This window comes from Mustela erminea, chromosome 6 (assembly GCF_009829155.1).
Source record: "Mustela erminea isolate mMusErm1 chromosome 6, mMusErm1.Pri, whole genome shotgun sequence".
NCBI classification, from domain to species: domain Eukaryota; kingdom Metazoa; phylum Chordata; class Mammalia; order Carnivora; family Mustelidae; genus Mustela; species Mustela erminea.
Window position 1 is genome coordinate 24914357 of NC_045619.1, and position 26330 is coordinate 24940686.

Sequence of the window (26330 nt, forward strand, 5' to 3'; positions counted from 1 at the left end):
TAAGATAATATAAAAGATGTATTGGATAGTCCATAGTCCAGCATTGAAGAAATGTCACATCAGTTGATGATTTTTTAAGAATAACTTATATGAACATTTTCTGAGTGCTATCTAATATGAACTCTGTGATAAATAGCCTAGGATTTATAAGGTTTGAAAAAAAGTGAACCTTTATCAAATTCAAATGGTGACGTACTTTTTTGCTTGGACATAAATGTGAATGGTCCTAGATGCTTTCATCCACCAAATCTGGGAATAGAAAGATACCATGAACAAATGCAGAATACCGTTCTATAACATTTTTGTGTGTGTTTACTGGGCCTCTCAAATAAAGTCCTAAAAGAGCTGCTGTAATTTAATATATAAAGGCAGATGTTTAAAATTATAAGTCAGGGAGTTGATATCACTTTTTAAAAAATTTTTATTTATTTATTCATGAGAGACTGAGAGAGAGGCAGAGGGAGAAGCAGGCTCCCCATTGAGCAGGGAGCCTGACGTGGGGCTCAACCCCAGGACCAAAGGATCGTGACCTGAGCCGAAGGCAGACACTTAACCATCTGAGCCACTCTGGCGCCCTGGTATTACTTAGCTAGCTATACGTGGGCCGTGTATTCAGGGAGATGATCCAAAAGTAGGTACAGGACCTTCAGCAGCACTGGATAGCTGGATCTCAGGGATAGAGACCTAGAGGACAGGCCACCTGTAGCAAATGTAGATAGCTTACGGGACAGCCTCATGGGGGCTGGTTCCACCACCTGCGTGAGAAGCAGCTGGTGCTGTGGCTTGAGTCAGAGCTGTTGTATCAGTTGAAGGACAGCTCCTGGGCATCCGGAGCAAACTCTAGTGGATAGTGGCGCAGCCAGAAGCTGCAGGCACAATTCATGGGTGGACCTCCAGAGAAGCAGAAGAGACAACAAAAAGAATCCTAAGTGCCACTTGTTTAAGATCTGGTACCAAAATAGCAACCAAAATAGCAAAAGCAAGACACTGACGGAGGCCTTAGGCTCAGAGCTGGAAGAGGACTGCTTTGTCAGAAAGTGGGGAAGAATATTCTGAACTAGTAAGAACCCCACCCTGGCATTCCAGTTAACCTCAGTAGATGAACTATGATGCTTTTTTAAATTAAGAATTTGAGAAGAGTATATTAAAGCATGTTTAGGGACAGTTTTAACATCTTATTAAATGGCATAGCCAAATCCATTTTTAAATATTATAGCCACTAGATCATTCTTTTGCCTTATTTGTGAGAGTATATTAAATCAGGTGCTTAATTGTTTACATGTCTGTCTGCCTGACTAGCTCTTAAATTGTGTGCCTCTAAGTTTTTTGAGAGGCCATGTCTTTATCTGTACCACAATACAATACCTGTAACAGAGAAAATGTTTAATAATACATGTCTAAAGTGCTTAAAGTTTACTCAGCATTTCCTTGTATCTTTAAATTTGATTCCCATTCTGTCTTTGATATCACAGCAAAGCGTAGAAGGTTTTCTTCAAAATCAGTTGTACTCACAGAAGCACAAAAACAGCTTATGATTTGCCACCTACCTCAAGTTCTCAGACTACATCTCAAACGATTCAGGTTAGTAGTAGTAGTAGTCCAACTACACACTTCTTTTGTATGTTGGTTTGTTTGCTTTAAATATTTTTTTGTTTTTAAGTAATCTCTATACTCAGTGTGGGGCTTGAACTTAAAGCCCCAAGATAAAATCTTTTGCTCTACTAACTGAGCCAGCCACTCAGTCACCCCTCCAAATACACACTCGAAGTTAATTATTCCTTGTGCTTATAGTACTTCAAAATTTAACACATGTGATGAATCAGATGTTAATAGTATATACTTGGCTAGTAGAGGACTTCACATCTATCTAGTTTTATGTTTTTTTAAAAGATAAAAAAGAATGTTGTCATTATCTCTAGCCTTAATCAATAGACACCATTTTCAGTAACTAAGCATCTGGTTAGCTTCCTTCGTAGATTGCATTGCCAATGAGTAGACCCTTCACATTTTGGTCTGTAATATTATTCTTGTAAGCTCCTGCTTACAGAGTTTAATATTCAACATATTTTAGGTATAAAAGTTTTAAATTCATAACTTAAGAGTATTTGACCCAATTGCCTCATTCTTGGAAAATACCTAAGGTATAGCAGTTCAATTCAGAGCAATTAACAAAAACAAAAACAAAAAAGACTCTAGAGTTCATAAATACATTTAGTCAGACAAATTACTTTGCAAAACTGTTGGTTAAGCAAAGCATATGGTTTCATACCTGGCAATAACCATGTTAACCTTAGGGCTTTTTTTTTTTTTTTTTTAAATTTTTTTTTTAAGATTTTATTTATTTATTTGACAGAGAGAAATCACAAGTAGACGGAGAGGCAGGCAGAGAGAGAGAGGAAGGGAAGCAGGCTCCCTGCTGAGCAGAGAGCCCGATGCGGGACTCGATCCCAGGACCCTGAGATCATGACCTGAGCCGAAGGCAGCGGCTTAACCCACTGAGCCACCCAGGCGCCCTAGGGCTTTGTTCTTAAGTTACTTTATGTGTGATGATTTGAAAACTTTCGAGACTGTGTTTTTCATACATATTGGTTTTTGGCTTGTTTAAAGTTGTGTATGTGCGTGTGTGTGTGTTTTTAAGATTTTATCTATTTTTTGAGAGACTGAGTGAGCAAGAGAGAGAGCACACATGAGCCAGGGCCCAGGGAGAGGGAGAAGCAGGCTCCCCTGCTGAGAAGGGAGCCTGATTGCAGGGCTTGACCCCAGAACTCTAAAATCATGACCTGAGCCCAAGGCAGGCACTTAACTGAACCACCCAGGCTCCCCTTAAAGTTTTTCTTTTTTTTAAATAATTAAAATAATACATGTGTTTTAAAACAATCCAAACTTGGGGCACCTGGGTGGATCAGTGGGTTAAAGCCTCTGTCCTGGGATCGAGTCCCCTGAGATCAAGGCCCACATCAGGCTCTCTGCTCAGCAGAGAGCCTGCTCCCCCCCCCACCTCTGCCTGCCTCCCTGCCTGCTTGTTATCTCTACCCCTGCCAAATAAATAAATAAAATATTTAAAAACAATCCAAACTTTGCAGAAGGTAAAGTAAAAGTCCAGTACCTCTTTCTTCTCAACCCCATTTCCCAGTTATTTCAGTTACTTATGGAAGCTGTTAAAGGTATAGTCAACAAGTAACACGTGAGTGCTGTTAAATGCAAGATGTTGTTCTATATTCCTGTGGAATATAAAGTAGGAGTCTTTCCTCAAGATTATAGTCAGGCATGCACGGAAATAGTAGTGAAATAGAAATACTGTGGGGGCACCTGGCTGGCTCAGTTGGTAGAGTATACGACTCATAATCTCAGGGTTGAGAGTTCAAGCCCCATGCTGTGCATGAAGCCTCGTTAAAATTTTTTAAAAATTAAAAAGGAAAAAGAAAAATGCTAAGTATCACAAGTTATATACAAATTGATTTATCGGAGATTTGGAAGAGGGAGTTAGCTGATGTCTAAATGTTCCCAGAGTCTGATGGCATAGGGGTCTTTGTGTCATTTAAGTCTCAGTTCATATGTCCATTCTTAAGAGCACACTTCCCCAACCGTCCTATTTAAAAGTAGCACCACCCAACCCTCATTATCACATTACCCCATTTTTGCATAAATGGCAAAACCCCACTGTCTGCAATCTGTAGTTTATTTACGTACTCCTCTCCCTCTGGCAGTGGAACAAGAGCTCAGTAATGACAGGGACCTTGTCTATGCCTATGTCTCAAGGCCCAGAACCGAGTTCTGTGCATAGTAGTTGCCCCAAAATATTTATTAAGTGAATTAATGTGGTATATGCAGAAGGAGGAGCACTTTAGCCTAAGGGAGTAACATGAAGTATGGAGGAGGAACCTGGAAGGGTATTCAAAAAAGGTTTAGTGAAATCAGGTGAGACCTGCCACTATGCATTAAATCAAGTGGAATAAAAACAAGAAGATTAGTTAGGAGGTTAATATTGTAGTCCATGACCAGGTAAGAAGGGCCGGGGAGCATGGAGAAGTAAGAGCATAAACGAGATTCTGTAAAGACAGAACTGAAAGGACTTCAATTTTGGTTACTTAAATTTATGCTGAATTGGCTATGATACTGTTGAAGAACTTCCTGTTCTTCCTAATTGCAGCTTTAATCTGGTATTTCAAGCTCTCGTTTGAGTTAAACCTATTTGACCCTATCTCTTTGTCTTTTGCCCAAAACATTTTTGACCCTTCATGCCATGTTTATTTGTTTATGCTGCCTTTACCACATTTATCTTTCTCCTTTTTCTTCATCTGTTCAAAAGCACTATTGTATTTGCCAATGTATACAATATATAGGATATATAAAATATAAAAGGGAAAATGGGATAGAGGAGGGGTATAGAGGAGCCTCTGAAAAAGCGTTAAGAAATGGAACATTTCTGGCACCTTAGACACTCCCCATGTGTGCCTCCCAGTTCAATGCTCTCCCTTCTCTTTGAAGCAAACTACTATGAACTTGGGGTATAGTGTTATCTTGTTATCATTTTACTGTATTTCCATCAGCAGAAAAAAACCTGGGTACCCAATTTAATCAATAGGAATGAGTATTGTCTATTTAGATATATTATGAGTGTTTATTTAGCATTAAATAATGTAAGGTTTGAATGATATGGTAAACTAAAAGAATCTTTTGAATGATAGGAATTATAGGAACTTGTGTTAAGCAAGTCCCAGTTTTTTTATATGCTTGGTCTTCCATGTTAACTACTTAACAGGTGCATTGAATATAGGATCTCTTACACATTTCATGGGAGAAGTTTTGGGATATGACTCTCCCAACAGATAATTTAATTTGCAAGTCTCATCTTTAGTTCCACACAATTTTATAGTGTGCTAATAACCTTTTCACATATTTCTGCTTCACAAAACCTATCTTCCTTTCTCCTCCTTTGCTTACTATTATTTGTCATAACCTCATGTTTTAGTTCTTTAATGCTATCATGTTTTCATCTGTGTCTGTCTTTTGTCTCTGTACCACTGTAAACCAAGCTTCATTATAGTTTCTTGAATAACACATTATTTTCCCCTGTAGCACCAGCTCATACTGTGTGCATGATAAAAACATTGCTTGTTGTGCTTTGGTTCAATAAGAGGAAGCATGACCAACAGACTGAGAAAATGACAGTACAGAGGCATTATTTGAGTTCTATCCCTAATGAGTGTTGTGCTGACTTATAGGGAAGGGTTACAGTTCTTATTTTTTTCTTAGAAGAACTTTAAAATGTTCCAAAGAATTAGAGGTGCCTTTTTTTGGTCCTGCTTTTTCCATATACTTGGCCAAGAAAGGTCCAGGTTATGTCTCCCAAGAACAAATTCTAGATTCTGGAGTATCTTCCACATGGTGTGACAAGGCAAAAGAGAATTAAAAACCCTTTGGTACCCTGAATTAATCTAGGCCATAATTTCCTTTGCTAAAAGTTGATTTACTTCCACTATCAATTAACTGCAGAAGACAAATATTTTAAAACCTGTTAAATGAACGTAAATTTTCCATTTATAGCCAACTTCAGCATTGGAAGGATTTTACATTTACATTATTTTACATATGACACTTTGTATTCTATATTGAGGCCTTTTATTATGACTGTCTGAACCTAGTACATGGTTATATTCCCTTGACTTTTTTTTATTCTACCCTGGTTTGTTCACAGGTGGTCAGGACGTAATAACCGAGAGAAAATTGGTGTTCATGTTGGCTTTGAAGAAATCTTAAACATGGAGCCTTATTGCTGCAGGGAATCCTTGAAATCCCTCAGACCAGAATGTTTTATCTATGATTTATCTGCGGTAGTAATGCACCATGGGAAAGGATTTGGCTCAGGACACTACACTGCCTACTGCTATAATTCTGAAGGAGGTATATAGATGGGGAAAGTATTTTATTTTGGGTCACACCTGGAAACTGGTATTCAGGCTTTATAATTTCTAAATTGGCCACTAATCATCTTAAGTGAAGCCACTTGGCCTTTTTTTTTAACAATACTTTTTTTTTGTTTTGTTTTATTGATTTATTTGACAGAGATCACAAGTAGGCAGAGAGGCAGGCAGAGAGAGAGGAAGAGAAGCAGTCTCCCTGCTGAGCAGAGAGCCCAATGTGGGGCTCGATCCCAGGACCCAGGGATCATGACTGAGCCGAAGGCAGAGGCTTTCACCCACTGAGCCACCCAGGCGCCCCTGATCCTTTTTTTTCAATAATACTTCTGTAGTTCTTAAAAAACAAAAAGAAATCAAGGATTTGTGCAGAAAATGGAATATTTTCTGCAGGATTATAGTAGTTTTGACTTTCAGAGGCTGTAGCAATAGGATAATAAGGATGGTCACATTAGTTAAAAGTCATTTTGCTATCTTATAAGCGTATTTGTAAGGACAAGTCCTCTGTCTACTGGTTCCATCTTGTCAATTTTGTTAGAGAACAGAGCATTAATGAACTGGGGATCACAGATATTTAGAACAAACTCTGAGTTCAGGTTTTCTTTTTTATTTTTTAAAGATTTTATTTATTTGAGGGAGAGAGAGAAGGAGGGGGCAGAAAGGATGGGGAAGGGGCAGAGGGAGAGAGAGAGCAGCAGACTCCCCATTGAGCAGGGAGCCTGACACGGGGCTGGATCCCAGGACCCTGGCATCATGACATGAGCCAGAGGCAGACGCTTCACCACCTGAGCCACCCAGGCACCCGAGTTCAGGTTTTAAAACTCACTTTCACTTACTGCCTCCGTGGACCCTCAAGGATAGTCTTCATAGGTGGCAAAATTGACTTAGGTTTCACTTTTTATTTCCCCTTCCTTCAACTACTACTGAATGAGGACTAAGCCTCCCCATTCATACCATTCCCTCACCCAGAAAAAAGATGGAGAGAAAGCCCACATAATCCACGAATGCAATTAATTTAACAATAAACTACCAAGAGTGAGTTGCACACTGCTTGCTTTACAGTATGATTAGCAGCAAAAGCATTAACTGGTCGGATTATACCTAGAATTAAAGATAGTGTCAAGTGAACTAGTAAGATTTTTAAATTTCAGATTACTTCTAGAATAGAGGTAGATGATTCCAGAATAACATACTGCCAAGCTGTATTTCTCATTAATAGAAATGGATTGGCTAATTATTTTCCCTTCAAAGAAACGTAACTCTCATTGAGACTATAATGCCTTTAAATCCATTTTAATTTATATTAGAAACTTTCTAAAGTTATTTTATAAACATTAAGGTATATTTCTGTGCTTCACTCTAGGGTTCTGGGTACACTGCAATGATTCCAAGCTAAGCATGTGCACTATGGATGAAGTATGCAAGGCCCAAGCTTATATCTTGTTTTATACCCAGCGAGTTACTGAGAATGGACATTCTAAACTCTTGCCTCCAGAATTCCTGTCTGGTAGCCAACATCCCAATGAAGAAGCTGATACCTCTTCTAATGAAATCCTTAGCTGATCCAAAGACAGTGGGGCTTTCTTCTTGCGATTTTATATATACTTTTTAAAAGGGCTTACAATTTTGAGTTTCATTGTTTTTTTACTTAGCAATCAATGCACTGTTTATACATTTTGTATCTACAACAAAATTCCTTTTACAGAAACAAGATTAGCATAAATATGTGTATCAATGACAGCAAGCAGGTAACTAAACTTTTTTCAAGTACTTGGGAGTTTTAAACTTTTAGTATTTACTTCAGACTAGCATTACCTCTTTTTTATTTTGATGTCTTAATTGGCTCAGATCATGAATTTGTGCAATCTTTTACCGAAATTCAGGTGGCATCATTTTATACATTTATTTATCTTTTGTAGGCATTTTCTATACAAATTCTTATTAGATGGAAAATTAGATACTTTCTTTACTAATAGTCATACCAAAAAAAAAAATTTCTTTCAGGCCATTTGTATGCTGAAGTTATCTTTGCCCTTTGAAGGGAGTTAAACTACTACTGTGAAATATCAAGGTATCACCTAAATAATCATCAATCACACTAATTTATATTCCTGAGGCTTTGTGTGTTACAGGGCTCAGAATAGACATTACTTTGGTTAACGGAACTTCCATTTTTCCAAAAATTTATTAAGTTTTAAGAATTGTTCTTTATTTGGCATAGTCCAAAATGAAAATGACAGCTTTATAAATAGTGTATTTAAATTACTTCAGTACTGAGGACATGAAAACAATGATGGCTGGGACTTACAATGATGGTTTGGCAGCAAACAGGTTTGTCCAGATTCTAAATAAACAGTCTTATCAAAAATCTGAATTCAGCAGTGTATTATGATATACAAGTACAGTTTAAGTTGAATAAGTTCATTTTATATGTTTAACATTAGATCTCTTAAAAGCTTTGCACCATATCATATCTTGAGATTTTTGAAGGAAAAAAATTGTCTTCTTGAAGAGAAAAAAAAATTGGCAACTGAGCAACATATTCAGCATCTTCTATTTCTAAATAGCTAAAGGCCTGGATAAGTTTTGCTCCAATTATGTGAAGATTAGGAGCCTCAGATACTTAAACACTGGGCCCTTACTTTTTTAATTAAAAAATTATCTAAACTTGCATCTTATTAAAAAGTACATATGAAATATTCTGCTCTTCCTTAATAATCTTACTAGATTTCTTCAAAATTCAACTGCTGGTAACTATTCACTAACCTCTACAGATCAGCTATTTAACATCTTAGCTCAGGGTTAACAAACTGGAAGATCATTTTTTCCTTTTTTGAAAGGGGGTTTCCCTACAGGTTGAAATCTTAATGAAAGATAATATCCTGTGGAATGCTGTTCTCAGCTACTGATCATCTATTAAGTATGAGCTTGAAAAGGACCTCTATTAGCAAATTTTACTTAAATTTTAGAGAACAAGTCATTGGGGCAGCTGATCATGAAGTGCAATGAGAATTTATCTCTGAACAGACCAATCATTTATGCCAAAAATACAGCTTCAGTATTAAATGGCTAAAGTTTAAAATCGTTCATTTAAATACCTATGCAAGTTGTTACCTCAACTGTTAATATAATTATACCTCATTAAAAATTTATGTGGTCAAGATACTAGAGTCTAGCCTCTCTTAATTTCAAGGATTACTTTGTATTTGGGTTAGCTGCTGTACACTTTTGCACCTAATTTTAGGGAGATTATTTTAAAAACCACTCTGGAAGCTTTGCTGTTTCTAGTAGTATAGGTTGCTTGTTTCAGTACTTAACTTCATTGTAAAAATATATGAGACAAAGTGACTTAGCCTTTTACTTTAATCCCTCAAAACCAAAACCTTTGAGGGGAGGCTGTGGGGTATATGGGAACTCTGTACTTTATGCTCAATTTTGGTACAAATGTAAAACTGATATAAAAAAAGTCCCTTAAATTTACAACAAAACTAAAACCTAGCCAATGAACAGAAACTTAAGATTTCTTGTTCTATATATCTCAATGTAGACTTTACATTCAGCTAAGTTGATCTAACAAAAAACAACATGTTTTGGTTGTAAAATAATTTACTAAAGGCACTATTTGTTAAACATCAAACTAATTTGTTACCAGTAAGGTACATCATTGTAAACATGACAAAATGATTTCAAGAGATACATGGCTAGTAGGTAAACAATACAATTTTTTTTAAGTGACAGCTTTCCTATTTACAAGATCATATTCCTTCCAGCTATTCCAGGGGCTTGCAGTGATGCTACTGCTCCCAACAGTTACACCAGAGAGGGGGAGCTCATAACGGGTTTGAGATAACTGCTAAAGAGGTCTTACAAAACTCCAACATTTTTCACTCATAAGGTCAATTGTGAAACTCTCTGAGCTTAGAAATCAAGGTACTTTCTGTCTCCCACCAAAACACATGAAGAAGGTGTGGACTTAGAACCCCAAAAGAACTAGCTGGAGGCCCCAAGACCTGTAACATGCCCAAGCATGAATTGGTGAGCTCTGCCACTAGGCACATCACAGAAAATGGAGGAAATAATCCAAAAGTAGCTCTTGAACATTAGCACCATAATAAACATGGCTCATATAGCTAAAAACTAGATTATTTATCCCATAAGATAACATTCATTTATAGCTCTAATGCTGAAAGAGCAGCTTTTTAATGTATAATAGATCTAAGTACAGAAGTCTGGTTTTTCTTCCTATGAGAAAAACATTAAACAAAATACAAACTAAACAGCATCCCAGAGGCAGTGAATCTTATTGTGCTAAAGCATATACAAATTAAGGCTTTACCTTGGTACATAAACAGTTTTAAAATTATGTTGGAACATTGCCAAAAATTCAGTTACAAAGAATTCAAGCAATTTGTTCAAGAATCTGTAGTGGGACTCAGTTCAAGCAAGTATTCAGCGTCTTACATTCAACTTATGCACTTAGCTGCCATGTTACTGTAACCTCACTCCCTGAAATGCCACCATAGTTTTGAATTCAAGCCAGTCCAGAGGGCAGGGTATTAAAGTAATTTGGCTCACTAATGAAAAAGCCTAATGATGCAATTAAACTTTCCTAACTAGAGCACAATCCAAGTACAGGAAGTTTCCCTGTCTTAGTATTTGTAGTTTTAAATGCCCTTTTGGTTTACTGAGTAAGCTGAATACGTTTCCTGGTAAGTACTACCACTGGACAGAGGATCTATATGTTGAGATTTTACTAAATCAAGGTTTCGAGCTGGTATAATGTTCCTACTAGCATGTTTCAATTAACAGATCTTTCCAATGTCAGGGAAAAAAATGAAAGACAAAGATTAAAATGGTTCTAAAAAGAAAACAAAGGCAAACTATTCCTAAAGCTCTATATTAATTTCTTAAGATTCTCCCATTTTATGCATGTACAGAACTTGTTTCAGCCACTATATCAGAACAGTTTCAGTGTAGAGGTCTACAATCAAGATAAAAGTCTCTACATTTCCCTACATGTTCAGCTATTTATGTTTAGCTAATTCCTGTGCAGAATTATAACCACAGACATTGAAATATAGCTCTCAGATCTGAAAATGTCTTTATTTTTTAGAAAATGGATTCCAGGAAGGTTAAAAAGCAATACCAGAGGGTATAGGTGCAGAATTGGATGTAGTCATTCAAAGCATTCAATTAAGAATATGGCAATATAAATATCTGAAAAGCATCTCTTAGGTGTTCAAACAAAAAATGTATAAGTCATTCCTAACTAATTTGAGCTTTATAGCATTTCCTAGATGGGAAAAAACAGTTAACATTTGAAAGTCTTGAAAGCCTTTTCCTTGGCTAATTACATTGGATGGTTTGCCTTCGATCAAATTCCTTCCTTTTTAAACATGGATAAAAGCATTACATAGGTCCACTGTTAAACAGACAACATGTTGCAAATTACTTCTGGTATAATGTATTCCAACAAAGCTTAGAAAATAAAAGATGTTGAGGCGGCTTTGGACTAAGTTTAATAGTCATCTCCTCTGCTGACAACTTCTTTACACGTTGGACGCAACAGTATGGTATGTTCAAACTGTGCTGTGTATGATCCTTTAATGTCACATAATGGTGGATATGGATCTACAATGCCCAAGTCACACAGATTCTTCAAAGCCATCAAGTATTTACTTTCTCCCAAGCGATCCAGCCATCTGCGGCAGAAGGCAAGGGTGCCAAAGTTTTCATTGATGACATTCAATAAGTGTTTTGTTCTTGGAAGCCTAAGAAGAGAAAATCCAGAATTAAAGGTGCCTGGGTGGCTCAGTGGGTTAAGCCTCTGCCTTCAGCTAAGGTCATGATCTCAGGGTCCTGGGATCGAGCCCCACATCGGGCTCTCTGCTCAGTGGGGAGCCTGCTTCCCCCCCCCCCCGCCTTCCTCTCTGCCTACTTGTGATCTCTCTCCCTCTCTCTCTCTGTCAAATAAATAAATAAATAAATAAATAAATAATCTATAAACAACTACAACAACAACAAAAAACCAACCTAGAAATGCTAGCAAAATTATGACCTCTCAAATTACCACCGGAAACTGGATCTTAAGAGAATACCTGCCTATGTCGTTTTTATTGCGGTTACGATTTTTAACAGGCTAGTTTCTTTGCTGTATTATAAAAATCCACAAAACACTCATAGGCTATAGAACTGTACACTTATGAATGTACCACTGTGGATATGTCAAATTTTTAAAAATGCTGCTAACTGGGAAAAGAAACATATTAAAAACAACGGTCTCTCACCTGATTGGCACATGTCCAACATCGAAGTTTTTCATGTAGTGTGAACATTCCATATCATCATGAACAACGCCTTTTCCTGTGCTTCCAAAGGTTTCAATGGCATACACTTCTCCTTCCTAAAGTATATGTAAGAGTCCAGGGAGAAAAGAAAAAGCAAGAACTAATTAAATTGCCATCTATTAACTTCAGCCTGAGGTGGTATTTACTCCATGTTAAGAAACATGAAATAACCTCTGGTAGTCATTATCCACCCTTCCTGCTTTATCTCCTTAGCACTCTTTGGTCTTTCTGTGTCCTCCTATTAGAATGTAGCCTTTATGGGGCACCCAGGTGACTCAGCTGGTGAAGTGTCTGACTCTTGATCTTGGCTCAGGTCTTGATCTCAGGGCTATGAATGCAAGCCCTGGACTGGGCTCCACACTGGGCATGGAGCCTACTTAAGAAAAAAGAATGTAGCCTTACATGGGCAGGAATTTTATTTTGTTCACTATTGCATCCTTAGTGACTACTAAAGGGACTGGCACCTAAGAGATGCTTAATAAGTGGTGAAAAAACAATCCTTTGGCTAGCCAACTTCCACATCTAACTAAGCCATGGTCTGACCAGACACGATCTACACATTCACATAGACCAATTCCTATTGGAGTACAGACGGCAAGTTAATTTTGTTCAACATACTACGTACTTAACTACCACCAACTTTAGTTTGGAAAAAAATTAAAATGCTTCATAAAAAACACTATTAATGGCACACATACCTCCATTCTTGTTGCCTCTCCTCCTTTCACAATGGGCACTGTTTTCCCAGCGTGTATTCTATATGGCCCAATTGAATGTCCGTTTAGGTTACGGATTGGTTTCACTGGCGTAACAGGGAAAGACAGTTATTCAGGGCCTTCAGGCGCACAAACAGATCTCTTAGCTTTCTGGCACAGACTTCAAGTATTGACTTAAAAATAAGACATGGCTCTACTAAACAACCCCACATTGGCACAGTTACATACAAACTGGAAAACTAGTAGAATATGAAAAGAGGTTTACAGTGTTATCAATTAAAAACTAGAAGGGAGGAAGGGAGATACTGGGAAAAGAACAAATTATGTGATGACACAATGGGGGTCCACCTAAGGAGGTATCATTAATAAAAGATAAAATGCCATGTACACTGTGATTACAAACAAAAAATACAGTTACGGACCAAAAGGTAATGTGAAAATGAGAATTCTGTGTCAAAATGACAGAATTACAAAATGAAATTTTATTATTATAGCACAGCTCGTGTGTTAGGAAAATTTAAATTCCATGGTCCCAAGACGAATGACAAAATGAATTGTGGTATATTCACACAATGGAACACTATACAATAATAAAAACAAAAAGTTGGGATACAGTGAACAACTGAAATAAAACCTAAGGAAAAAAGAACAGAGGAAGGCACAGTTGTATGCATACTGTTTTATTTATTATACATATCAAAATTAAGCACAATACTATTATTTAGGGATACATAATTAGGTGATAAAGACATTAAGAAAAGCAAATGCAAATATTTCAGCACTCCAGGCAGTGGTTTGCTAGAGGAAGGCTGCTATAATTCAAAAGGGTACACAGAACTGAAGGGCTTTTGAAGTGCTGGGAATATTCTATTCCACAAGGGATTATAGTTTTCATAATTGCTTAACTGAATTTTTATGTTGCATGTATCTCTTCACACATGACATAATTTCACAATAAAAAAGTTTTTTAAAAAATCTAGCTTTACCAGTGCTAGAATTCTCAGAACAAGCCACCTTTCTTTCAGGGCAGAAGTAGGTAGCAAGATTTTTTTCAATTCAATGACAATGAAAAAATGACAATTATATTTAGGGGATGGCACAGAAAAAACTCTCAGTTAGCTCTTCAAAAAAATTCACCTTCTTTTACAAATGGTAAGCTAAATTTACTTTTAAAATTCAGTAAGCATCACTATTTCTCCAAGACCTGGCAAACTTACCCCACAGGCCAATCAAAAATACATTTACTTAAGATTTCTTAACTTTACCAACCTCACATAAAAACCAAGTTACACAGAAGGAGCAGGGCATAGGAGTATCCATTTGTGTATTATACAGGTTGTGACTGCAGCAGGCTAATTCTGGGACCAATAATGATAAAGGTAACTTTCCAATTCTATAGCTTCCTGATCTAGGTAAATAAAACCACTCCCTTGATGGCTCATTCTGTTACATGGTTTTTGGAAACTGCTGCTGGGTATACAGCCTACTATCCATTTTTTTATCTTCCCAACATCATGATTTGTCTATATACTTTCTACTCAAATCAGTAAAAATTAATTATGCCACTCCACTAAAAACCGTGATCAACACAATAACTGGTATCAAAAAAGGGGTGCTGAAACAAAATGAACCTAAAATGTTGCGTAATGGAAAGTGTAAGAAGGCAGATATTGATTCCAATATTTCAGGCTGGCAATGTTATGTGGTAACTAAATATTAAGTCAAACTGTCACTTAATATATCCTGAAAGGCAGAACACAAGCCAACCAAAATTATAGAATTAGAAAACAACAGAAGGAAAGATGGTTTGAGAGGGACTTGAGTAAGCATTGTTCGTTGTGACACCAACCAACCAAATCTGGGGGAACGAAATCACAAATTTGTTGCATACTAGTAAATCCCAGGCATTGTCATAAAATTTACAGTTCTTTAAAAAAAAAAAAAAGAAAACATGATATCCTTAATCCTATTATAGTCAAAGAAACTTGGGTTCTGTTTATAGGATTTATCTAAGTTCAGACAGACCTGTCTGACCCTACAGTAGGACTAAGTTTATCTAAGTCAGATAAACTTCGACCTAAGTTTATCTAAGCCAGGTCTAAGTTTATCTAAGTCAGATAGACCTGTCTCACCTCACAATATGTTTTCTTCATTATCCCATAATACCTCCCATCCAAGTGTGAACAGCCTTAAGAGAGTATTTTGATTTGTACTGGTGTTCACAGGATCTGACAGAGAGCAACAAGGACAGATAACATCAGATACCAGAGGAAGAACCCCTTCTGTAGTTGGAAGAAACATAATACCCTATCACTATCAGCAAGGTTATGCAAAAAATGCTAAATGATGTGAATTTACTGAGGGCAAGGAAGCATGAGCGTCTCTGCAAAGAGGAATATAAAGAAGAGACAGGATTTGGTTAAAGGAAATGTAGGAAATATTCTGTAAGAAAGTTATTAGAATAGTGGTTAAAGAAAACAGTGAGCAGAGATTAGGAAGGGGGATAGTGGTCAGACCCAGAGACTGGAGAAAGGCTGGAATGATGGGAAAGCAGCAGAAAGCATAGGTGACTCTGGGACTATGTAACTAAGACAGTAGCTAAGAAAGACTAAGAGGCAAAGGGAATAAAGATTAAAGGAAAGACATAGAAGAAATTAACTGGACTCTAAATTCTAGATTCAAAGCAAAAAAAGTGGGGGATGGTGGTGGAAGCATTAATGGAAAGAGTCTCTGGCTTGTCTCTGAGCCTCAATCTGACTAGTCACAGAAAACTAAGTCTGCATTTTGGCCAATCTGGGATAAATCCCTTGGTGTCCCATCACCTATACCAGAGTAGCTTGACAATAGTTCCCACCTAGTGAGGCATTAGTGGAAAGGGTCTCTGGCTTGTCTCTGAGCTTCAATCTGACTAGTCACAGAAAACCAAGTCTGCATTTTGGCCAATCTGGGATAAATCCCTTGGTGTCCCATCACCTATACCACAGTAGCTTGACAATAGTTCCCACCTAGTGACCACAGTTTTCCTAATATGAGGAGGTCATTCATTTCCCCTCTCCCCCATTTTTCCTCTTTGTATTCCCAGGAGATGGAGATAAAGCAGCTGACCCAAAGAAAGCACTCAACATGATTCTGCAAAATTAATTCTGTAAGAGGTCACATGCATTTCAAAATAAGATACAGTTTTTAAAAGTATACCTTGATATGTCTTCCCATCTATTTCAACCTCATAGGATTCCATAACTTCTTGGATGGCCTCACCAACATCACACAGACGGACATCAATTCCAGCACACTAAAAACAAAATGATGTATACATTTTTACTCAAAATGAAGAATTTTATAGCAATTTATTAGTATTTTAAAATAAAGGATGATTAAATAAACTGCTTTGCACATTGTAACTTCCTCTGTAAGTCTTTGGTACAGTGTACTAGAATTACCCACTTTAAAACCCTAAGGGCAGCAGACCTGTCTTACATAATCCAGAGACCTTAAACAGGCTAGAAGAGGTTCAAAATACATTGAATGAAATTGTGCTTCTAGTTCACATACCTTTATTCCAGTGTTAGTGGCATCTTTTACAGCTTTTAATAATGTATCATATTTGGGATTAAAAGTAACAGTAAAAGCACAGTCAATAATCCTACCTGAAAGAGAAAATTCTTCTTTAAGTTGACTTATCCACTAGTCAATTTGTCTACTTCATATCATCTACTCTATTAAACTTACTAGTTAAAAGGAAAATAAAATGATGGGTTCAGATGAAGGCAACAGTCCAAGTACCCAGACAGTATTCACAATCCAAGTGGAAAAAAGCATACATTTTACATAAAGGTTTTAGAATAAAAAGACTATTTCCAGTGTTAGTATATATTACTTCAAGATAGTACCAATTCAGTGCTAACCCAGGTGGACAGACAAAATTATAAACAGAAACAAATCAAAGAGAAAAACCTGGGGAACTAAAGAATAACAATGTGGGCAGAGAAAATGTATAGTTCCACAGACACTGGTCAATCATCAGTTCAGTTTCTCCAATTTAGCAAAACCTCAGGTTAAATACTTTATCTGAGCTTTACTTTCTCACCTAAAGTGAGACTTTTAAAAAGATACTAACCTGAGGAGGTTTGAGAGAGAATTTAGAAAAGCCACCAAGTATATAAAGGTTGAGACTTAAAGGATCTAAGTAAATGTTTGTTGTTATACGGATAAATGTCTGAAACAACAACATGAAGAAATGCATGATTAAATTCTTCACACTTTGATACAAAAAATAATAAACCTCAACTACCCAACAGTTTTCATTATATTCCATTTAGCAGGATGCTTAAAAAATCTCAAAATCTACCTCAACACAGCTCTACTGAAAAGTAAGGAATAAAGAAGAAAACTGGAGAGTTTAAAACCTGTAGCCCCGTCCAGCAGAAAGAAGACTAGATTTTTTTGGCAAGGGGAGGCTTATTTCCAAGAACTTACCACTTATATGTGTTCCAAAGTCTATCTTACAGATGTCATCATACTGTAATACTGTTGTGTCACCAGCATTTGGAGTATAATGGGCAGCACAGTTATTCAGAGAGCATCCGGTAGGAAATGCCAGGCCTGCATTTAATCCATTCTCTTTAATTAGCTTTCGTGAACAGTCTTCCAACTTTTCACTATGAAAAAAAAATTGTTTACTTTTACATTTTTATTCTTATATACCCTACAGGTCATCAGGTCCAGAGAGTTTACTAAAAACTCTTAAATTACTTTCTGGGAGTGATCTGAGCACTTCCTAGATATGAATAAGTAGTTCTCTAATGCTATGAAAATAGTAGCTCATCTCTAAAAGATAAAAAGAATTTGTTTCCATTAGAAGTCTGAAGAAACAGAACCACAAGATCCACTTTTTACTTAGTTTTCTAGGAAATGAGATTCTTGACTTAGACTAATTTAAATGTTGACTACGTTTTATTTGCTCAATGTTGCGTACGTAAAAATTGTCTGAATTAGAGGACTGTTGCCTTTTACAACTAATTACTTCTCAGGGAAAACTAGAGAAATAACTACTTTTATTGGTTTCTTCATTGCATTATAACTATGTTTTATGACCAATAATTTTAATATTAATTGTTAGATAGCAAAGTAACAGATTTTCAAGCAGAACATAAGAATCATAATAATGTGTGCACTTCCATATGTAAGTGTACATGAGTACAAAATAGAGTGGTTGAGGTATAAATGTCCTCTTACAATTCCTCATTACATCTACAGTACAAGAACTCAGAGATATTTCTAGGAGCTTCACTTCAGGTTTTAGCAAAGTAATAATGAAAGCCAAACATTACAACTGGAGTTAGCACTAAAGAAAAAAAAAGACATCATGTTCTTACAAAAACATATTTCTTTTACCAGATTTCTATCATTGTCATCCCCGGCTTGATCCAGCTCATAACATATTTTCTAACTTGTCGATGTGCTTCTGCAGCTTCTCGAAAATCATTCCATATCTCTTCACTAGCTTGATCTAATGCTTTCTTTTCTTCACTCGTGGTTCTCCAAGCAGCTGTTCGCCTTTATAGTATGTACAGCATAGTATTAGTCATTAAGAAACAGCAGATGAACATAAAAGCGGAGAGATAAAAATATATTAATATAAGACATTTTAGATAAAACGCTACATATTCAGTTTCTCTTATTAAATGTTAGCAAAATTTCTGAAAAACAAGTAGTCACACATTTGCAATCCAGCCAAATCAAGTTAAACCTTCTTTAGGACTCAAAAGAAACAAAACAAAATCTCAAGTGAGATTTCATTCATAGAGACTAAAACTCTGCCACACAAAAAGACAAAATCATAAGTCAGAAAAGAGTCCTAGAAACTAAGGAATGGGAGAAAACAGTCATCCTTCCACTCAAGGTTATAGTCTAAGAGACTTCAAAAGACCACACCAAAATTAGCATTTAACTTCATACACAGGGTAAGTACTAATGCAAAAACTTGACCTGGAAATCTTTATACACCTAACTCAAAACATAAAATATTGTGTGTTTTTGAAGGATTTTTCTAATTGTATGTATGTACATCTGTATATATTTGTATATCTCTATCTATATATGAAGTGATCTTCCTTGAAGGATATGGCTCATATTTTAAAACTGCCAGGAGTATGGGGCGCCTGTGTGGCTCAGTTAAGTGACCTTTGGCTCCAATCATGGTCTCAGGGTCCTGGGATCAACCATGCACAGGGCTCTCTGCTCAAGCAGAGAGTCCGCTTCTCCCTCTCCCACTCCCCCTGCTTGTGTTCCCTCTCTCACTGTGTCTCTGTCAAATAAATAAATAAAATCTTAAAAAAAAAAAAAAAAGCTGTCAGGAGTAACAAACATTTCTTATCCAGTTTCTGGGAATGAGGAGATCCACTGACTCCCTTTAAGCAGCATATTTCAAAAACAGTAACTGTTTTCAAATGAACACCTTTTAAAAAGTTTTAACTTTCACACATTAAGCAGTATTGAATATAGAGCTCACAAACTCAGTGATCACCGATATAGAAGTTGTATTCACTTACAAAAGTGATGCCTTCAAGGAATTACTATTTGTCTCAAAGTATAGTCTACAGGCAAATCCAGCCAGCACCTGTTTTGTCAATAAAATTGTTGCAATACAATTATGCCCATTTGTTTATATGCTGTCTTTAGCTACTTGCATGCTACAAAGGCAGAAATGAGTAACACCCAAGGCCTGAAATATTTCCTATATGGGCCTTTAAAGAAGAAGCTTATACAACTGCTCTACACCAAGTCCCTAAGTTAATGGCCCCAAATGCTGTTTTTCTGTCACTGTCAAGTTCATTATGATTACTTTCTACTGCAGCAGCTACCTGTGTGCCAACATCTAACACCTCTAATTTGCTACAAAGACTCAAAGGGGCTGTCCTATGTCTATTTAAGGATACTTAAGCATCACAGAGGCTTCTTTGGTTTCTTTTGTTTAGAAATGTATTTTTTAATTAATTATTTTTATTAACATATAATGTGTTATTTGCCCCAGGGATACAGGTCTGTGACTCGTCAGGCTTACACACTTCACAGCACTCACCCTTTCACATACCCTCCCCAATGTCCATAACCCAACCACCCTCTCCTTACCCCCCCTTAGAAATGTATTTTGAATCTGTATACTGATGTTATCAGAAAACTGAAATATTGCAACACCATCTGTTAAGGTCAGTTTTAAACTCCACGAATATATAAATGCATATAAACTACTTTTATCAGAATAGTGAAGACTCAACAAGCAATTCCTAATAAAAGTATTCAAATGAACATCCTTGGACTAGAAGGTAACAGGAACTAGAAGGTAACTCTTGACATGCAGCTCAATCTTTTTCAGCTGCAATATAGTTGCCCACTCCATGATGGGACAGACAAACTGTATCTCCTGACCTCCAGATATAACTCCAGTCCATTCTCTCCCATGAATCTAAAAATCTTTCCTGGGAACCAAGAACCCAAATATTCTAAGAAAACATCATTTTTAGGCTTAAGAGTACTGGATAAAGTCTCAAATCAATTTTTAAACTAAACATATCACAGTTCTTCATATCACATCTCTTACATGGGCCATAACTCCGGCACATATACTACAGCCAAACCTATATGGACAGCCCTGCCCCCAAAGCCAAACATTTTGTGAAAAACAAAAATATCCTCAAACGTTTTCTCCAGAATGATATGATAGACTATCTTCACAGGGAACTGATGGGTATCAGCCATGAAAATGAAATCGGTTACTATCAATTCACATTTCTTTTCAATTCCTCAAATTCACTTCCTGTAGGTTAAAATGTTAAGTATAATTAAAATCCAAATGCTATTTGACTACATTTTAGAATCACGACATAATACAATAAAGATCGCCAATACTGAAATCAATAAGCCTCACGCGATCTTATACTTCTGAAGTTGCACAGCTGATTCTTAGAAGCAGTGAATTCTTTGAAAGAATGTTTATGGAATGTTATGGAATGTTCTGCATTCTTGGTAAAGAGTTACCAATTAAAAAATGGATTAAAGAAATTATTTTTCTAAGTCTTGAGTTCAAATCGAAAGTCAATAGAGTAATATTCAAGCTCTAACATCATAATTCCAAGCTCGTACTATGTCTAAGAAAATATGATGAAGGAGCCTCTCCCCTTTTCCTAAATACAACATTCTGATCATCAGTTTATTTAGCAAAAATAGAGAAAAAAGATGGAAAAAAAACCTTCTGAGCTCATAATAAATCTCTGAAAGGGCAATTAATTCATCCAACTGACAGAGGTGGGTTAGAAATGTTTAAAATATATCTATGCAACAACAAAACTATCAGAATAACTGCTTGAAAGAATCTTTACAGAAGTGTTTACAGAGTATATAAATTCACACCTCTTTCATAGTTCTGAGTCTTTTCAATATTTCATCACTTTTATTAGATTAAGAGCATAAAATATATAAGTCAAACCAAAAGACACAAAGGAATCCAATTAATTTCAGTCAAAACATTTCTGAACTCATTGCATACATAATTTAAAAAATAGTTATATTTGTATTTTTAAATCACTAAATGCCACATTTATAAAAAGCCATTTAAAAATGCATGTCTTTCAGGGTGCCTGGGTGGCTCAGTGGGTTAAGCCTCTCCCTTCAGCTCAGGTCATGATCCCAGGTTCCTGGGATCGAGCCCCACATGGGGCTCTCCGCTCAGCAGGGAACCTGCCTTCCCCCCCCCCCCCCCCCCCCCGTCTCTGCCTGTCTCTCTGCCTACTTGTGATCTCTGTCAAATAAATAAATAAACTCTTTAAAAAATAAATAAATAAAAACAAAAATGCATGTCTTTAAAAAAATAAAAACAAATAAATAAAAGTGCATGTTTTTAACCCAGAAATAAGAACACACACAGACATGACACCAATTCTTTCCTCTGAAAACTGATCCTTAAAAGGGGAAAAATAAAGCATATTTTAACTCGGTCTATAAGAAACTGTAGTTAACTGATAAAGTTAATTGATACCCAGTGGATAGGTAAAATTCTTCTTACAGGTCAGCTAATAAATGTAGAAAGAACAACAGAATTAGAAATCCACCACTTTGCAGTCCCCAAGGAAATAACTGATAAAGCATGGATAGATACTGAAATAATTAAAAAGTTGTTGAAGAAAAGGATATTCCAATCGTACCAAACTACCCCCACAGATTATTTGAAAACTACAAGAAGAAAAAAGTACCTTTAAAAAAGAAACAGCTGGCTATTACCACATTAACCAAGTGATCAATACAGTAAAACTAGTAAGAGAAAAACCTGACCTTATACCTGATGCAACAGACTATGATACAATATAAAGAATATAGTATCACTTTTATGTTCCTGCCAAAGTGCTTAATCTAACCCTTTACAACTAAATCCAGTTTACAGAAAATAAAGGCATAGAGAAAAAAGCTTAATGACACCACAAGGAAACAGTAAAAGAAATCCCAAAATATAAGACTTTCTAAACTACCTGGTCTCTTCAAAAAGTCAGTGCAATAGAGAAGAAGGTAAAGATTCTAACTATATGCACCATATGCACCTTGACTAGATCATGGTTTAGAGGGCAAAAATAGCTAAAGACATGTCTCAGGGATAACAGGGAAAAAAATTCTAAATATGAACTAGGTACTTACATTATACTGGAAAATTACTGTTAACTTATGTTAAGTGTGATATTTGAAGAATATCTAATTCTTGGGAGATGCTTGAAGTTTGTTTTTTTAAGTAGGCTCCACAACCAGCATGCAGCTCAACTTGGGGCTCAAACTCACCACCCTGAGATTAAGACTTGAACTGAGGAGCACCTGAACAACTCAGTTGATTAAGCTTCTAACTCTTGATTTCGGCTCAGGTCATATCTCAGGGTTGTGAGATCCATCCTCAACAGGCTCAGCTCTCAGAGTGGGAGTCTGCTTAGTCTGCTTCTTTCCTTCTCCCTTTCCATATGTCCCCACCAACTCCCTCTGAAATGATTAAATAATCTAAAACAACAACAACAACAACAAAACAAAACCTGAGCTGAGATCAAGAGTTGGACACCTAACAATTGAGCTACCCAGGCACCCCATTGCTTGAAGTTTTTAGAAGTGAAGACTCAAAAGAGACTTGGGGTACCTGGCTGGCTCTGTTAGTAGAACATGCAACTCTAGATCTCAGGGTCATGAGTTCAAAACCCATGCTGGGCTTGGAGATCTAACTTTAAAAAAAGGGGGGGGGGGAGCACTTGGGAAGCACTTAGGTGTCTCAGAGGGTTAAGCCTCTGCTTTCCGCTCAGGTCATAAGCTCAGGGTCCTGGGATAGAGTCCCGCAACTGGCTCTCTGCTCAGCTAGGAGCCTGCTTCCCCCCTCTCTCTCTGCCCGCCTCTCTGCCTACCTGTGATCTCTCTATGTGTGTCAAATAAATAAAATCATAAAAACAAAAACAAAAACAAAACCCCAAAACTTATTTTTTAAATGCTCTAGCAAAAAAAGAAAAATCAGTAGAAAACACATACATATACAGAGACATATAAAAATACTGCTGATTTCTTTACTAACATGAAAACAAATTTAAAAATGGGTTATAAAGCTGTTTGCAGAATAGTTCTATCTTGAAAAACATTCCCAGGTATTTATAATACACATCTGTATACCTCTGTATACAGGAAGAAAAAGCATGTCAACAGTGGTTTTAAAATTGGCAGAATTTAGATTTTCTTCTTTTTGCTTATCTGTATTTCCTCCCTCTTCTAAAATGAATATGTACTGCTTATAGAACAAATGCCTACTAAATTTAGAAACAGATACCAAGAATTTCAAAATAATTCTTCATTCTACTTCTAGAGACCAGAATAAGAGAAAAAATCAGATCTGATTAATATACGAGGATGTTCATCACAAAATTTTTCCTAATGGTAAAAATCTGAAAGTTCAAAACTAGGGAAATATTAAATAGGGAAATCACTAATAAAACTGTGTTAGGTACAAAACAGAATACCATTATAATCATTCAAAACTGGCATAAAAAATTTTTAATGACACAGGAAATACATAGAGAATGTCAATTTTTTTAAAAGGAAAAATTACTAATTAAAGAGGAAAAACATTAATGACACACTAGAGAAACTGAGTAATACCTTATCATGGTGATAAAATCTGGCATCATCTGCCTCCAGATATGACTACCCTGAATTATCTACTTGTCTAGTATTCCATCCAAAAATACACAAACTACTGGGGCGCCTGGGTGGCTCAGTCATTTAAGCCTCTGACTTTGGCTCAGGTAGTGATCTAGGCAGGCTGGCCCTGTGCTCAGCAGGAATCTGCTTTTCCCTTTTCCTCTTTCTTTGCCCCTACCCCTGCCTGTGCTCTCTCTCTCTCAAATAAATAAATAAAATCTTTTTAAATAATACACAAACTACCCTCAGATTAATTCAGAAAAAGTAGTATGTATACAGATTCACCAATATATTATTTTCCACATTTACCTTCCACCTTGCAAGGAGATAATGTTATCGCATTGGTAATTATACAGTACATGTATAACTGCCATATTCCATCAGGAAAGAGAACAGAGGCGGCAAATGTTAAAGAGAACCTGAATGAAAGGTATGCAGGAGTTCTTTGTACAATTCTCTTAAAATGGAATTATTTCAAAATAAAAAGTTAAATAAAATATTGTACTCAACCTGGGTGGTAGTTACACAGGCGAGTTCTTTGTGATAATTTATGCAATTTTTAGTAAGTTTATGAAAAAAAAAAAAAAGAAGGGAAAAAAGAGAGGTAAACCAAGAAACAGACTCTTAACTATAAAGAACAAATTGATGGTTAACAGAGGAGAGGACATACAAAAGACAGGTCAAACAGGTGATGGGGATAAAGGAGTGTACTTGCATTATGACATACACATGAAACTACATGTTAACTAATTGGAATGTAAATGTAAACTTAAAAAACAACTGAAGGCAGATACAAAACTATATTTAATACTTTACCAAGTCTATAGGAATACTGATTCTATTTGCAAATAATCAAAACTGATTATGTGAATGTCAAAAAATATCAAAACTTACTGAAGAGCAACATAATCACAGTAATTTTTTATTTTTCCACAGCATACAATATTGCTTTTCAATATTCAAGTATTACTAAAAAAAAAATTACAACATATAATTAATATCTTCATCTGTTTTTTTTTAAAGATTTTATTTATTAATTTGACGGAGAGAGAGAGATCACAAGTAAGCAGAGAGAAAAGCAGAGGGAGAGGGGGAAGCAGGCTCCCCACTGAGCAGAGAACTCCATGCGGGGCTTTATCCCAGGACCCAGAGACCATGACCTGAGCCTAAGGCCGAGGCTTAACCCACTGAGCCACCCAGCTGCCCCTTCTCTACTGTTTCAAAAAAAAGAAGTTATTCTATGTCTATATTTAATTTGCAATAGAAAATGATGGTAAGAAGGGAAGGGTAATTTCTAAGGTTTATCAAATCTCAATTTTTCTTGTATGAAACATTACTTCAAGTCTTCCACCACATTCACATGGTTAAAAATTTTAAAAATCTTGATCACATCAGTAACAAAACCATAAAACATTTAAGAATAAATTTAACAAAATTTAACAAAAAATGAACATACCCACCTGAAAATAAATCAGATAAGTGAAAAAACATACTAGGACAATGGGTAAGACAATGTGACACAATTGTCAATTTTCTAAACAAATACATAAATGCAATTCTGACTAGAATTCTAAAGAAAGCAATTTCTATGGGTATGTGTGTTAAGACTATAAGACAGAATAGCTAAATATAAAAAGGAATTGTATTTGTTGTGTGGGGCAGAGGAAGACTTGCCTTATCAAATTATCCATATATATTATAAAGTTGTTGATAATCAGATCCAAATAGTACTAGCATAAGAATACACAAATAGATCAGAATAATTGAAATTGGTTGATTATGAAAATATAGTTCCATTATATGAGAATATAGTATATGGCAAAGGTGGTCATTCAATTCAGGAGAATAAATTATTTAATAAACTATTTTAGCACAATTGGCTATTTGAAAGAAAATAAAATTGGCACTCCCAATCCTACCCAAAAAAACTCTAGACTAACTGAAGATGTAATAAAAGAGATTGAGAGTTTGAAAAAAAAATCTAAGAGACTGCTACAAACCCAGGAATATAAAATATAAACATGCACTGTATACAAAATTTTAAAACTTTTAGAACAGCAAAAGAACAAAGCCAACAATAAAAAAATGCTCAAAATTATTAGTCTGGGAATCATAAACTAAAGTATTAATATATTCTTTGA

The 26330-nt window shown here is 36.1% G+C and overlaps 2 protein-coding genes across 9 annotated transcripts in view; one reads left to right on the top strand and one right to left on the bottom strand.

The window, feature by feature from the left end:
• Nucleotides 1-7487, top strand: part of USP44 (ubiquitin specific peptidase 44) — a 46822-nt gene extending 39335 nt beyond the window's left edge. For all 7 annotated transcript variants that reach the window (XM_032346724.1, XM_032346729.1, XM_032346732.1 and 4 more), the window contains 3 exons: nucleotides 1473-1581; nucleotides 5699-5904; nucleotides 7282-7487. In XM_032346724.1, coding sequence (XP_032202615.1) covers nucleotides 1473-1581; nucleotides 5699-5904; nucleotides 7282-7481 — 515 coding nt within the window. In that variant the 3' untranslated portion in view covers nucleotides 7482-7487. The remainder of the gene's footprint in view (nucleotides 1-1472; nucleotides 1582-5698; nucleotides 5905-7281) is intronic.
• Nucleotides 7488-10994: 3507 nt separating this feature from the next.
• The window catches only part of METAP2 (methionyl aminopeptidase 2), a 29862-nt gene continuing 14526 nt past the window's right edge, over nucleotides 10995-26330 (bottom strand). For both annotated transcript variants that reach the window (XM_032346746.1, XM_032346745.1), the window contains exons 5-11: nucleotides 18376-18537; nucleotides 17458-17639; nucleotides 16534-16628; nucleotides 16177-16273; nucleotides 12964-13067; nucleotides 12206-12321; nucleotides 10995-11689 (exon numbers count right to left, since the gene is read on the bottom strand). In XM_032346746.1, coding sequence (XP_032202637.1) covers nucleotides 11437-11689; nucleotides 12206-12321; nucleotides 12964-13067; nucleotides 16177-16273; nucleotides 16534-16628; nucleotides 17458-17639; nucleotides 18376-18537 — 1009 coding nt within the window. In that variant the 3' untranslated portion in view covers nucleotides 10995-11436. The remainder of the gene's footprint in view (nucleotides 11690-12205; nucleotides 12322-12963; nucleotides 13068-16176; nucleotides 16274-16533; nucleotides 16629-17457; nucleotides 17640-18375; nucleotides 18538-26330) is intronic.